This window comes from Olea europaea, chromosome 18, assembly GCF_002742605.1.
Source record: "Olea europaea var. sylvestris chromosome 18, O_europaea_v1, whole genome shotgun sequence".
NCBI classification, from domain to species: Eukaryota; Viridiplantae; Streptophyta; class Magnoliopsida; order Lamiales; family Oleaceae; genus Olea; species Olea europaea.
This window is the reverse complement of record NC_036254.1, coordinates 24,822,938-24,835,394: the sequence shown is the minus strand read 5'-3', so window position 1 is coordinate 24,835,394 and position 12,457 is coordinate 24,822,938. Positions and strand designations below refer to the sequence as shown.

Below are 12,457 nucleotides of genomic sequence, written 5' to 3'. Positions count from 1 at the left end.
AAGACCTCCAGCATGGAGTTCCCAAATAAAGAACTCACGAAGTGAGGTGCGAGGAATACACAACTTGTTACCTTTAAAAAGATAACCCTCTTTAAGCAAGAAAGCAACATGATTACGAGAGGAGTTAGATACGAAGTCTTGAAAAATGAGACCAAAGTCGGGACAACTAGGATATTCTTCTTTTAAACGTTCAAATCCGACCACCGTAGTACTCATAGTTTGGAGTACAGTAGTAATACGAATAAGAGCATCCGCCACTTTGTTATCTACCCCAGCTCGATGGTGGAGAACAAATGTATGTATATTCTTGGAGAAACTCTACCCATTTAATGTGTCTATCACTCAAATTACGTTGGGAATTGAGATAGTGGAGGGCTTGGTGATCGGAGTAAAGGATAAACTCTTAAGGCAATAAATAATAACGCCAATGACGAAGAGTTTGGACGACAGCATAGAATTCTTTGTCATAAGTAGAATACTTCTGCCGTGCCTGATTTAATTTCTCGCTAAAATAGACGATAGAGTGACCCTCTTGACTTAATACACCACCTATACCGATACCAGAAGCATCACATGCCACTTCAAATACTTTAGAGAGATCAGGGTGGCATAAAACGGGAGATTCAATCAACTTTTGCTTAATTGTGATGAAGGCTTTTTTTGCGGATGGTGTCCAATGGAAATCCCCTTTTTTCATACATTCAGTAATAGGGGCAGTGATAGAACTAAAACCTTGAATGAATCGTTTGTAGAACAAGGCTAATCCATGAAAGTTACGGGCCTCAGTCAAAGTTGTAGGTTCTGGCCAATCACGAATTACAGAGATTTTAGCTGGATGAGCCGAAATTACCTGGGCGGAGATAACGAAACCTAAGAATAAGACCTGTGATTGTAGAAAAGAACACTTCTTAAGGTTAGCGTACAGTTTGTTAGAACGATGTGTAAGAAAGACTTGTCTAAGGTGATCTAAGTGGTCCTCTCACGATTTACTGTAAATCAATATATCATCAAAATAGACCACGAGGAATTTTCCAATGAAAGGTCGGAACACGTGAGTCATCACCCTCATAAAAGTGCTAGGCGCATTAGACATCCCGAAAGGCATAACTAGCCACTCGTATAAACCATCCTGCGTCTTAAAGGCTATTTTCCATTCATCCCCTAGTCTAATCCTAATTTGGTGATATCCACTTCGTAGATCTATTTTAGAAAACCATAAGGATCCCGCTAACTCATCCAGCATGTCGTCGAGGCGTGGTATGGGAAATCGATATTTTATAGTAATTTTGTTAATGGCACGACTATCGACACACATACGCCAAGATCCGTCTTTTTTGGGAGTAAGTAGAACGGGGACTACACAAGGACTAAGGCTATGACGAATAAAACCTTTAGATAGTAATGCCTCAACCTGTTTATTTAGCTCGACCCGTTCCGCAGGATTCATCCTATAGTGAGGGCAATTTGGTAATTGTGATCCCGGGACCAAGTCAATTGCATGTTGAATATCACGAATGGGAGGGAGTTCATCAGGTACGTCATCTGGCATGACATCGCTAAACTCCTCTAACAACGGAGTGGTAACAAGGAGGTGATCAGAGTTTGCTTCAGTAGTAGGTTGGGAACATGCTTTGGTAACTAACGCAAACATCAACCCGGTGTCGTGCGCCTCAAGCTCGAATGCCTTATGGGACAAGACCTGAATTCGGTTCTTTGTACTTGTAGCACAAGTGGGTGTTGTTTTAGGCAGTGGTCTCTTTGGGGGGTCAGATGGTTTGGCTGGAAGAAGCCGAATGGGTTTGCCATTATGGACAAACTCATAAGTGTTATCACGCCCGAAGTGCTTAACATCATAATCGTAGAGCCAAGGGCGACCCAAAAGAACGTGAGTAACATCCATAGGTAGAATGTCACAGTAAAGGTCTTCTGAGTATGGGCCAAATGTAAGGGATACAAGACAACGATGAGTGATAGGCAAAGAAGTCCTATCGACCCATGCCACCTTAAAAGGGTGAGGATGGGGTTCGGGCTTGAAGTCGAATTTGGTTACCGCTGAGGTGGAAACGACGTTCATGGTACTTCCCCCGTCAATTACTAATTTGCAAGAACGAGAGTTACACGGTATGTACGTGTAGAATATTGATGTCCTTTTCCAAGAATCAGAGTCAATAGGGGTGGAGAGGATGCATCTCATGCTCGAGACAACAGCCTTATCCTCCACGTGACACTAAAGTTGTTCGAGGTCCTCATCAGAATGGTCAATAGGATCGACTGTAAAACATTCATCGATTTCTGGTGTTGGAAGTAGGGGTTCTTGATTAACAGTAAGGGTACGATGAGGGCATCGAGATGCTATATGACCTCGATTCTGACAATGATGACACACGATTGACGGGTTAGCGATACGGAAAGAAGCAAAAGAAGGTTGATTCTTATTGATATCCTGGGAAAGTGAAGGTGATGATGACGAAGACCCGACAACTGTGCGAGACTGAGTTGATGCTGGAATACTACCATGAGTGGAGGATGGGTTAGGATGGGGTTGGCGAGGGTCCACAAAGTTCGAAAGGCCCCTTCGAGTGTATGGTGCTCGAGAGTACCTCTCATACTCGAGGGCTTTGTGATAGGCGTCCTCTAGGGAAAAGGGACTGAGCACGGTGACGTGGTGTTTGAGGTCGGGCCTTACGCCATTAAGAAATCGAGTAACAGTGACATCCTCGGGTTCATAAAGACTGGAACGATGGAGCAACTCATCAAAACGAGATCTATAGTCAGACACGGTCGAGGAGTTTTGTCTATGGTTAAGCAAACGCTCTAGAAGCTGAGATCGATGGAATGGTGGGACATACTTTTCTTTCAGTTTTGTTTTCATTTCCGCCCATAGGGTGATAGGTTGTCCTAAATGTTCGAGGTTTCGTGTCAAGTTTCGCCAATAGCGTTTAGCAGATTTGGTGAGTTTCATTTTGGCGAAGCGAAGCCGCTGATAATCCAGCATGCGATACCAATCGAAGTATACTTCAATGGAGTCCAGCCAATCTTAAAAGGCTTCAGGGTCTAGACGGCCATCAAATTCGGGAGCATCTACTTTAATGTTTCTAGACATATCATCAGCAAGGTCCCTATGTCGATCAAAATGTGGGGGGCGGGGTTCAGGGCGAGTATTATATTGGACACCAGGTTCCAGATATTCGGGGGTGTGTGCGTTGTGAATAGGATGTTGTATCGTAGGGGATTCCCCTCTAGGTGGAATGATAAGAGCCTGTTGAGCAGTGTTATGAATGTTCTGACCTATGGTCGAGGATTCAGAAAAATTATCTACGAGGCGTTTTTCAGGATTTCGACGTAACTCAATGATAAAATCTTTAAGTTCAGCAAAATCAGCCTTCATAGACGCTAAATCAGTTGAAAGATTGGCAACTTGCTGAGATAATACTTCGTGTGAGTGTTCTAAATCTTTGAAATTCATTTGTATTGATTTGAGAAAAAGTTTTTTTTTTTTTTTTTTTTGCAGCACTACGTAAAAGGCAAAGTACTTGAATAATAGCAAGGTTCCAATAAAAGCAGAAGGAAATCCTCACCAAAACACAAGGGAAGAACCGGCCACAGGCTTTTCACAAGACGGCAGGACTCGCTGCAGCAGTGGTGGGACGGAGATGGTGATAGCAAGAGCAGTGACCAAACTGGGCCAGTAACAGTTGCGAAAGGCTTCAAGCGGCAGTGGAGTGACGGAGATGAAAATGAAATTGTTGTACCTCTGTGGCGATAATGGCGACCGAACGCGTGGAGGACTTGACCGTGACAGTAGCGGCGGAGATTCCGAATTTGAGTGGTGGAGCACCGGTGGGTTTGAGCCGAAGTGGTTGGCACAAAGTGGCAGGAGGCAGTTTATGGAGTTGAGAGGGGAAAACGATGACTTTAGTGGTGTGATAATCTTCCCTGTCCGACGAGGTGGTGGTGGTTATGGATGTTTAGGAAATAGATGATAGTGGTAGACTGGGGGAGTGCTTTGGTAGCGGCGAAAAATGGAGAAACCAACAGTGATGTTAGCCGACGACCGAAACGGGGTTAGAGTTATAAGAACTTGTAGCTTTGCAGGCGGCGGTGTGAGCGGCTGACGGTGAGATTGTCTTGGAGTCTTGGATTCAATTTGTCGGGGGAAGTAAGGAGATAATAATTGGTTAATGGGTTGGGCTAGGGTAATTTAGATATGGGTTTAATTGGGCTGCTAGATTTTGACAAATTGGGTTGGTATGACAGATTAAAGTTTGGGCTTGGGGAAATTAGCGATGGCTAGGTAATATAGGGTGCCTTTGGTTGAACAGCAACAGTTGTGACATATGAAGCAGCAATATGAGGAATAATCGACAATAAATTATACTCTTTTTTTTCAGAATATTTAATGCAACTACTACTGACCGGTGAACAGTTCCACTTTTTTTTTTTTTGATTTTTTTTTTTTTTTTTGAAAGTAAGAACAAAGAACTAAAAGGAAAACTTAAAACTGCTGCTGCGATAAATGCTCTTCCTCTTTCATTTTGTGATGTTCAAAGGCTGCAGTATGTAATGGTGGTTATTAGTGTTGAATGGGCGGTGGAAGGGTGGCTGCATATGAAGGTAGATGGAAACGAGGTCAAGGATTGTGGATAATTTTGTGGCCAAAGGAAACGAGCTTGCTCTGATACCAAATTGATGCAGGAACACACAAATTGAAAAAGAATAATAAGAAGAAAGGGGAATCACAGGGAAGAATTGAGGGCAAAAGAAATAATCTTATTCATATAATGCAAGTGTTTCTAAACATTGCCCTAAGCCCCTTTATATAGAGAAGGACTTTGAAATTAAATAAACTTTTTATCTAAAGAAACTTGAAAATAAAAGATAACATTGTCAAAATGAAACTATTATAATTTAAATATACTAGAATTCTACTGATTATTAGTCTTTTGCCTTGAATAGACTTTTAATTGTTTCCTTGTTGCATCACCTTCACTTCCACACTCAGGATAGAAGTCACAGTCATCTCCACCGCCACCTGCCGCCGAAAATACCACAACAGAGGGACAGTTTCTACATACACCACTAGCAGAACAAGAACGACAGTCTCTCATATTCACAGGAAACCACCTGAAGCGAAGGAAATGACGCAATTATATCCAGAGTCCACATGTCAGCAGTTCAAGCAACTGAACGACAGGGAGTCCTTAACCTCTATTTATTTTTGGTTTACACTACTTCACCTCAAGATTGCATCATTTACATTTTTTGTGTTACTGTTATTTGATAATTGTAACCTTAAAAATCCACTTGATTAGGATTTGTGAGTTAACATCCATTGTTCCTCGATTACCCCCACGTGATTAGACCTTTCGAATAGCCATTTGTATCCTTGCTTTCTATTTTATTTGCACCAGTATTATTAGCTTGCACGTTCGGGCCTGCATAATCCCATCTTTTAAGTAACTAAAAATAAAAAAATAAAAAAAAAATTGCTATTTCACTGTTGATACCCATTGTTTATTGATCCCAGTAGTGCGCTTCACTTAGCTAGCGTTACTTTGTATGCATTTGCGTAGTGGTCGTGTGACTACCTCTAGCTCTAGTACCGTTGCCATGGATGGGATGAGGCTCTCACCCGACAGTTGGCACAATTACAAAATCAATTAACGGCTATCCAAATTGAGGTAACCGCTGAGGAGAATAGAGCCCTAGCCACTAGGTTGAACACTCTTGATCCAACCCCATATTCGAGTGAAGCTGAAAACTCTGAAACTTCCATTAATAGACCTCATCGTCGTCCACAAGGTGGTCAACACCAAGCCAAACATGATCGTAGGGAAGGAAATCAAGCTCATGGACGAGAGCGAGAATATCACCGTCATGGTACACAATCTCCCCTTCGCCACGAGGAGCGCCTCTTTTGAAACATTAAGTTAGATGCCCCTACATTTGATAGTTGTATAGATCCTAGTGTGTTCAATCAATGGATTAGAGATATGGATCGCTTCTTTGCCTAGTATGGGGTCCTGGAAGATCGGAGGGTACAATTTGCCAGTTTGAAATTAACTGGGACTGCTCGACTCTTTTAAGAAAGTGTTGAGGACCTCCTGAAAAGGCGTCATGCTCCCCCTGTTAGGAGCTAGGATGAAATGAAACGTCACCTTCAAGAAAAATATTTACCTCAATCTTATAGGGGTAACTTGCCGGATCAATGGAACGCACTTACGTAAGGCAATCGACCTGTGATCGAATACATTACTCGGTTTGATGAGTTTCGAATGAGATGTCAAGTCGTTGAGGATGAGATCATGACCTTGAGTAGGTTTAGACAAGGCCTAAGAGATGATCTTAGGCATGAGATTGTCCTTAGAGGCGTCACCACTCTTGACCATGCCTACTCTTTCGGTCGGGATTACAAGTTAGTAACTAGGACACCGTATAGAACTCGTAGTGACACTCGCACTGCACCCTCTTCTGCATCCACTCCATCCCCTAAGTCTATTCTAGAGCCTCCTCCTTCTAATGCTACACCTGCATCGGATAGTAGAGGTAGAGGTTCTAAGGTTTCAAGGGCGTCCTCCCGTTTGCAATGCTTCAACTGTAAGGGTTTTGGTCACATTTCTTCTAAGTATCCTAGCCGAGCCCTAGTTATGGAAGAGCGTGAAGGTATAGTTGACGAGCCATTAGAGGACCAGGTTTATGAACCTAAGTTGGAAGAGTTTGATGACTTGAAGAATAGTAAAGATACCTTCTTAGGTTGTATTCAGGCTAGTTCCCTTATCCCACATACGCCTAGAGTTGGTGTCGTCCGTTGCACTCTTACCCAGCCTGGGGATGCCGATGATTGGTGTGGTCATGGCTTCTTTCACACTTACATCAACATCAACAACAAGGGCTGTAAAGTTATCGTGGATAGTGGCAGTTGCATTAATGCGATTTCAATGGCTACTGTATCCCATCTAGGGTTGAAGCCAGTTCCTCACCCTCAGCCGTATAACGTCTCTTGGGTTGGTACTTCTTCTATAGCTGTCAAGAAGCGTTATTTAGTCCCTATCCAGTTCCTTAAGTATAAGGACAATATATGGTGTGACGTCATTTCAATGGATATCGGGCACATCATCTTGGGACGACCTTGGGTATTTGACTTGGATGTATCTATTTATGGTCCATCCAATTCCTGCTCTTTCGTATTTAATGGAAAGAAGATTCACCTTAACCCACTGCCCCCAAAGCCTGTTGGCTCCTCACAGGAAACAAAGAAGAGGGTGGAACGAAAGTTATTGCATATCATTAGTCTTACGGAGTTTGAGCGTACACTTGTTGGTGACTCAATTGTGTTCGCTTTAGTAGTCATGGAGGTTTCATCTAACTCCACAATAGAGAGCCCTACTGAAGTTCAGTCGTTCCTTCAAGAGTTTCAGGATGTCTTTTAGGAGGACCTATCTTATCATCTACCTCCTCTATGGGACATTCAACATGCCATAGGTTTCGTCCCAGGGGCATCCCTTCCAAATTTACCTCATTATAGGATGAATTTTAACAAGCAAGCTGAACTCCAGAGGCAAGTGGATGACCTCATTCACAAAGGATTCATTCGTGAGAGTTTAAGCCCGTGCACTGTACCTGCCCTATTGACACCTAAAAATGATGGTTTTTGGAGAATGTGTATGGATAGTCGCGCTATCAATAGGATCACAGTGAAGTATCTTTTTCCATTCCTAGACTTGACGATATACTAGATATGATGGTTGGTGCTACAATTTTTTTGAAGATTGATCTGAAGAGTGGATACCATCGGATTAAAATTCACTCAGGTGATGAGTGGAAGACCGCTTTTAAAACGAAAGATAGTCTTTATGAATGGCTAGTCATGCCTTTTAGGTTAAGCAACGTGCCAAGTACCTTTATGCGGGTAATGACACACACTCTTCGACCTTTCATGGGTAAGTTTCTTGTTGTCTACTTTGATGATATTCTTATCTATAGTAAGACTAAGGAGAAACATTGTGACCATTTTACACAAGTTTGCTCTACCGTGCTCTTTCTTCACCAATACAGTCGTTTTCCTAGGGTTTATTGTCTCTTTGACATGGGTATGTGCTGATCCTGCTAAGTTTTAGGCGATTGTTGACTGGCCTGAACCTAAGACTACTCATGATGTCAGAAGTTTTCACGACTTAGCTACGTTTTACCGTCGCTTTATCAAGGGGTTTAGCACTATTATGGAGCCTATTACGGAGTGCATGAAGAAAGGGGAGTTTCATTGGTCACAAGAAGTGGCTAAGGCCTTTAAGTTGGTCAAGAAGTGAATGACGAAGGCTCCTATCATGCGTATTCCCGAATTTCCCAAAGTTTTTGAGGTTGAATGTGATGCCTCTGGGATAGGTATAGGCCTAGTCTTAAATCAGGATCGTCACCCTGTTGTCTACTTCAGTGAGAAGTTAAATGAGGCCAAACAACGATACTCAACTTATGATAAGGAACTGTATGCGATGGTCAGGCTTAGCGATATTGGTGCCACTACTTGTTACCCCAGGAGTTTGTCCTTTATTCGGATCACAAGGCCCTCCGTTACCTCAACTCCCAAAAAAGATTAAGCTCTAGGCATGGTCGTTGGATTGAATATTTATAGGCCTACTCATTTGTTTTAAAACACAAGAAGGGGTGGAGAACCAAGCAGCTGATGCATTAAGTCGTCGTGTCTCCCTTTTGTCGATCATGAATATCAAGGTCATCGATTTTGAAAGGCTTAAGGAGGATTACGAGATATGTCCCGATTTTAAAGATATCTTTCTTGATTTGCAAGGGAGACAATCAAACACCACATATGGCTTCCGACTTGAGGAGGATTATCTCTTTAGAGCCAACAAATTGTGCATTCCTCGAACGTCGGTGCGAGATTTCATAGTGTGGGAAATTCATGCAGGAGGTTTAGCCGGTCACTTTGGGCGTGATAAGACCTAATTTGAAGAAAGATGTGGCTAAAATTGTTAGTACATGTAACACCTGTCAATTGGCCAAACAGAAGAGGCAAAACACAGGCCTATACACTCCTCTTTCCATCCCTAATTGTCCTTAGCAAGATGTTAGTATGAATTTTGTGTTAGGACTTCCACGCACCCCAAAGAAACATGATTCTACATTTTTAGTTGTCGCTCGTTTCTCGAAAATGACTCATTTTATCCCCTGTAGCAAGACCTCAGATGCGTCCAAAGTTGTCATGTTGTTCTTTAATGAGATTGTCAAATTATACGGGCTTCCTAAGACCATTGTGTCCAATAGGGATGTTCGTTTCACTAGCCATTTTTGGAGAACCTTGTGGCAAAAGATGGGTACCAAATTGAAATTTTCTACGGCCTATCACCTTTAGACCGACGGTCAAACTGAAGTAGTTAATCGTAATCTTGGTAATTTGTTACGATGTCTGGTCCAGGAAAATCTTTGAAATTGAGATTTGATCCTTCCTGTAGCTCAAATTGCGTATAACAGTTCCATGAATCGTTCATTAGGTATGAATCCATTTGAAGCTGTTCATGAGTATAAGCCTAGGAAGCCGTTAGATCTCATTCCTACGTCCCCACAGGCTAGAGTGTCAGTGTCAGCGTCAGAAGAAGCATTTGCACAGCACCTTCGTGATTTGCATATTGAGATCAATAAACAACTTGAAACTAGTAATGCAAAATATAAACTCCAAGCTGATTTACATAAACAACATGTTGAGTTTAACATTGGAGATTACGTTATGGTCCGCATTAGGCCAGAGCGGCGTCTACATGGACCCGTCTCCAAATTGCAAGCCCGTAGTGCTGATCCTTTTAAAATTTTAAAGCAAGTTGGTCCAAATGCATATGTTATTGACATTCTACCCCCACTTTGGTTACCACTCTACTTTCAATGTTGAGGACTTAATTGCATATAAAGGTGATTTCATTCCCTCAAATGATCCTCTGTTACCTCCTTCTGTGTACCTTGACCCTGATTCTTTGGCCCCTTTCTAACTCACTACCATCTCTCACAATACACAAAGATAACATTGATGCTATTTTAGATAAAGAAAATATGCTAATTAATGATGGAGAGGTCCAGCGCTTCCTTATTCGTTGGGTTGGTCGACCAAATTCTGACTGTACATAGATCTCCAAAGAGACACTACAGCAATTGGATCCAGATTTATTAGAGTTTTATCGGAGTCAGTAGGATCTTCCTTGGCTCAGATCGCCTCCCATCCAGCCAAGGGAAGTTGGTGAGGACACCATATTCAGACCTCCCCTAACACATTTCTATGGACGCCGGAAAAAGCTTGCCCAACCACTCAACTTATGGTTGGGAGATTGACTGCAACCTATATTAATATATCCACTCAACAGAGTCAAGTTTTCTCCCACCCCAGAAGAGTTGATGAGGACATCCAATCGTTTTTATTTATTTCTAGTTGGACCTTATTTCATTTTGTGGACTTTATTGTTTTGGATTCTTATTAGGTTTATATTGGCTCAAGCCCAATCTAATTAGGGTTTAGGTTTTTAATATTTAAACTACTTTGCATTGTAATTTATTTTCAGTTAATGATTGAATAAAACTTTTGACGGCTTATGATGAATTCCTCTCTTCCTATTTTCTTTTTCTCTTGTTGAATCTTCTTCTTCCCCATTCTTCTCTTTAATTCTCTCTCCCATAGATTTGTTCTATTTCTCTATTAATTGTCCCGTTGGTGCAGCATCACAATTAACTGAAGATTTTTTTTGGGATGGAGTTTGTACAGAAGATATAGAGTTTCTCAATGGCAAATATCATCTAATGTGTAGGTAATAATTGGTCTTTTGTAACGAGATTACAGGGGGACAGAAACATCATCAATTAATTTCCATTACTTATATAAAGAAAATAAATACAAAAGCTCCTTCCAGTTTGATCCATTAAGCATCCCCGTGAAATATAGCTAATAATTATTCATAGCACCAAAAGCAACCAATATACAAGATCATACATTCATGGTATACTACGTTTACATTCAAAAGTAATTACATGAGCTTTAAAAATAATTATTTTATGTAGTTTGTATTTTTTGTACTCATTACATCACAAAGTGGCAATATAAAGACGTTTAGGGCCCAAAGAACAGAAAAATTGAATCCATGCCACAATTGACAAACATGATTGCACCTTAGTCAGAATCAAGACAGGAATTGAAACATGACGAGCCAGTACTTGCAACAATTTCTATATTTAGCTTAATCATTTACCTGTCAGCATTAATAAGCCAATCGAAGATAAAATTTTCAAGTCCAATCCATAGATTTTCTGCCATTGGAAGAAGCACACATTAAATATGAGGAATTGATAGAGTTTAGGTGAAGGACAAGAAAAGAAAAAACTAAAACAATTAAACCAGGTCGTGAAACGGAGGTTAGGAGTTTAGAGCATGAACGAACCAGTAAGTCCTTCTTGCGGGCAACACTCCACAAAGCGAATACATGCTGAGCAAAAGATACACTCTACTGCAAGCTGGAACAAATAATATCACACCATTAAACAAATATACGGGTAAACCATGTTCATAATTTGAAATGTCTCTTCTGCATGGTACACCGTTTTTGTGTAGTAAACCTAGTATTTCCATTTGTCTTGTCCGTCAACAAGACAAATAGAACATAAGAGACCATAAACAATTGTTACCTTGACCCCAAAACAATGTAGAAATGGATTTTTAGGATCATTGGATTTACTAATTCCACTCGGCTTTCAGCAGTCAGCACAATTGACAAACATGATTGCACCTTAGTCAGAATCAAGACAGGAATTGAAACATGACGAGCCAGTACTTGCAACAATTTCTATATTTAGCTTAATCATTTACCTGTCAGCATTAATAAGCCAATCGAAGATAAAATTTTCAAGTCCAATCCATAGATTTTCTGCCATTGGAAGAAGCACACATTAAATATGAGGAATTGATAGAGTTTAGGTGAAGGACAAGAAAAGAAAAAACTAAAACAATTAAACCAGGTCGTGAAACGGAGGTTAGGAGTTTAGAGCATGAACGAACCAGTAAGTCCTTCTTGCGGGCAACACTCCACAAAGCGAATACATGCTGAGCAAAAGATACACTCTACTGCAAGCTGGAACAAATAATATCACACCATTAAACAAATATACGGGTAAACCATGTTCATAATTTGAAATGTCTCTTCTGCATGGTACACCGTTTTTGTGTAGTAAACCTAGTATTTCCATTTGTCTTGTCCGTCAACAAGACAAATAGAACATAAGAGACCATAAACAATTGTTACCTTGACCCCAAAACAATGTAGAAATGGATTTTTAGGATCATTGGATTTACTAATTCCACTCGGCTTTCAGCAGTCAGTCTGTGATAGCTCTTTTTCTTCCACTAATTTTAGTCACTTTGGTTAATTTTTTTTTTTTTAAGTTTGATTGTGTGTTCTTTACTCACCCCTCA

The 12,457-nt window shown here is 41.0% G+C and overlaps 3 protein-coding genes across 3 annotated transcripts in view; 1 reads left to right on the top strand and 2 right to left on the bottom strand.

The window, feature by feature from the left end:
* LOC111367892 (protein furry homolog-like) overlaps positions 1 to 11,498 on the bottom strand; it is a 30,415-nt gene extending 18,917 nt beyond the window's left edge. Inside the window, exons 1-2 of the mRNA XM_022988991.1 lie at positions 11,430 to 11,498; positions 11,241 to 11,298 (exon numbers count right to left, since the gene is read on the bottom strand). The gene's annotated coding sequence lies outside the window, so the exon portion shown is untranslated. The remainder of the gene's footprint in view (positions 1 to 11,240; positions 11,299 to 11,429) is intronic.
* LOC111366910 lies at positions 8,307 to 8,961 on the top strand. Its single transcript, XM_022987591.1, has 2 exons — positions 8,307 to 8,535; positions 8,630 to 8,961. Exons 1-2 carry the CDS (start codon positions 8,307 to 8,309, stop codon positions 8,959 to 8,961), a joined length of 561 nt encoding a protein of 186 aa, XP_022843359.1.
* Positions 11,499 to 11,800: 302 nt separating the features above from the next.
* The window catches only part of LOC111367894, a 2,982-nt gene continuing 2,325 nt past the window's right edge, over positions 11,801 to 12,457 (bottom strand). The window contains exons 5-6 of the mRNA XM_022988993.1: positions 12,044 to 12,116; positions 11,801 to 11,912 (exon numbers count right to left, since the gene is read on the bottom strand). Of these exons, the coding sequence (XP_022844761.1) occupies positions 11,851 to 11,912; positions 12,044 to 12,116 (135 nt within the window). The 3' untranslated portion in view covers positions 11,801 to 11,850. The remainder of the gene's footprint in view (positions 11,913 to 12,043; positions 12,117 to 12,457) is intronic.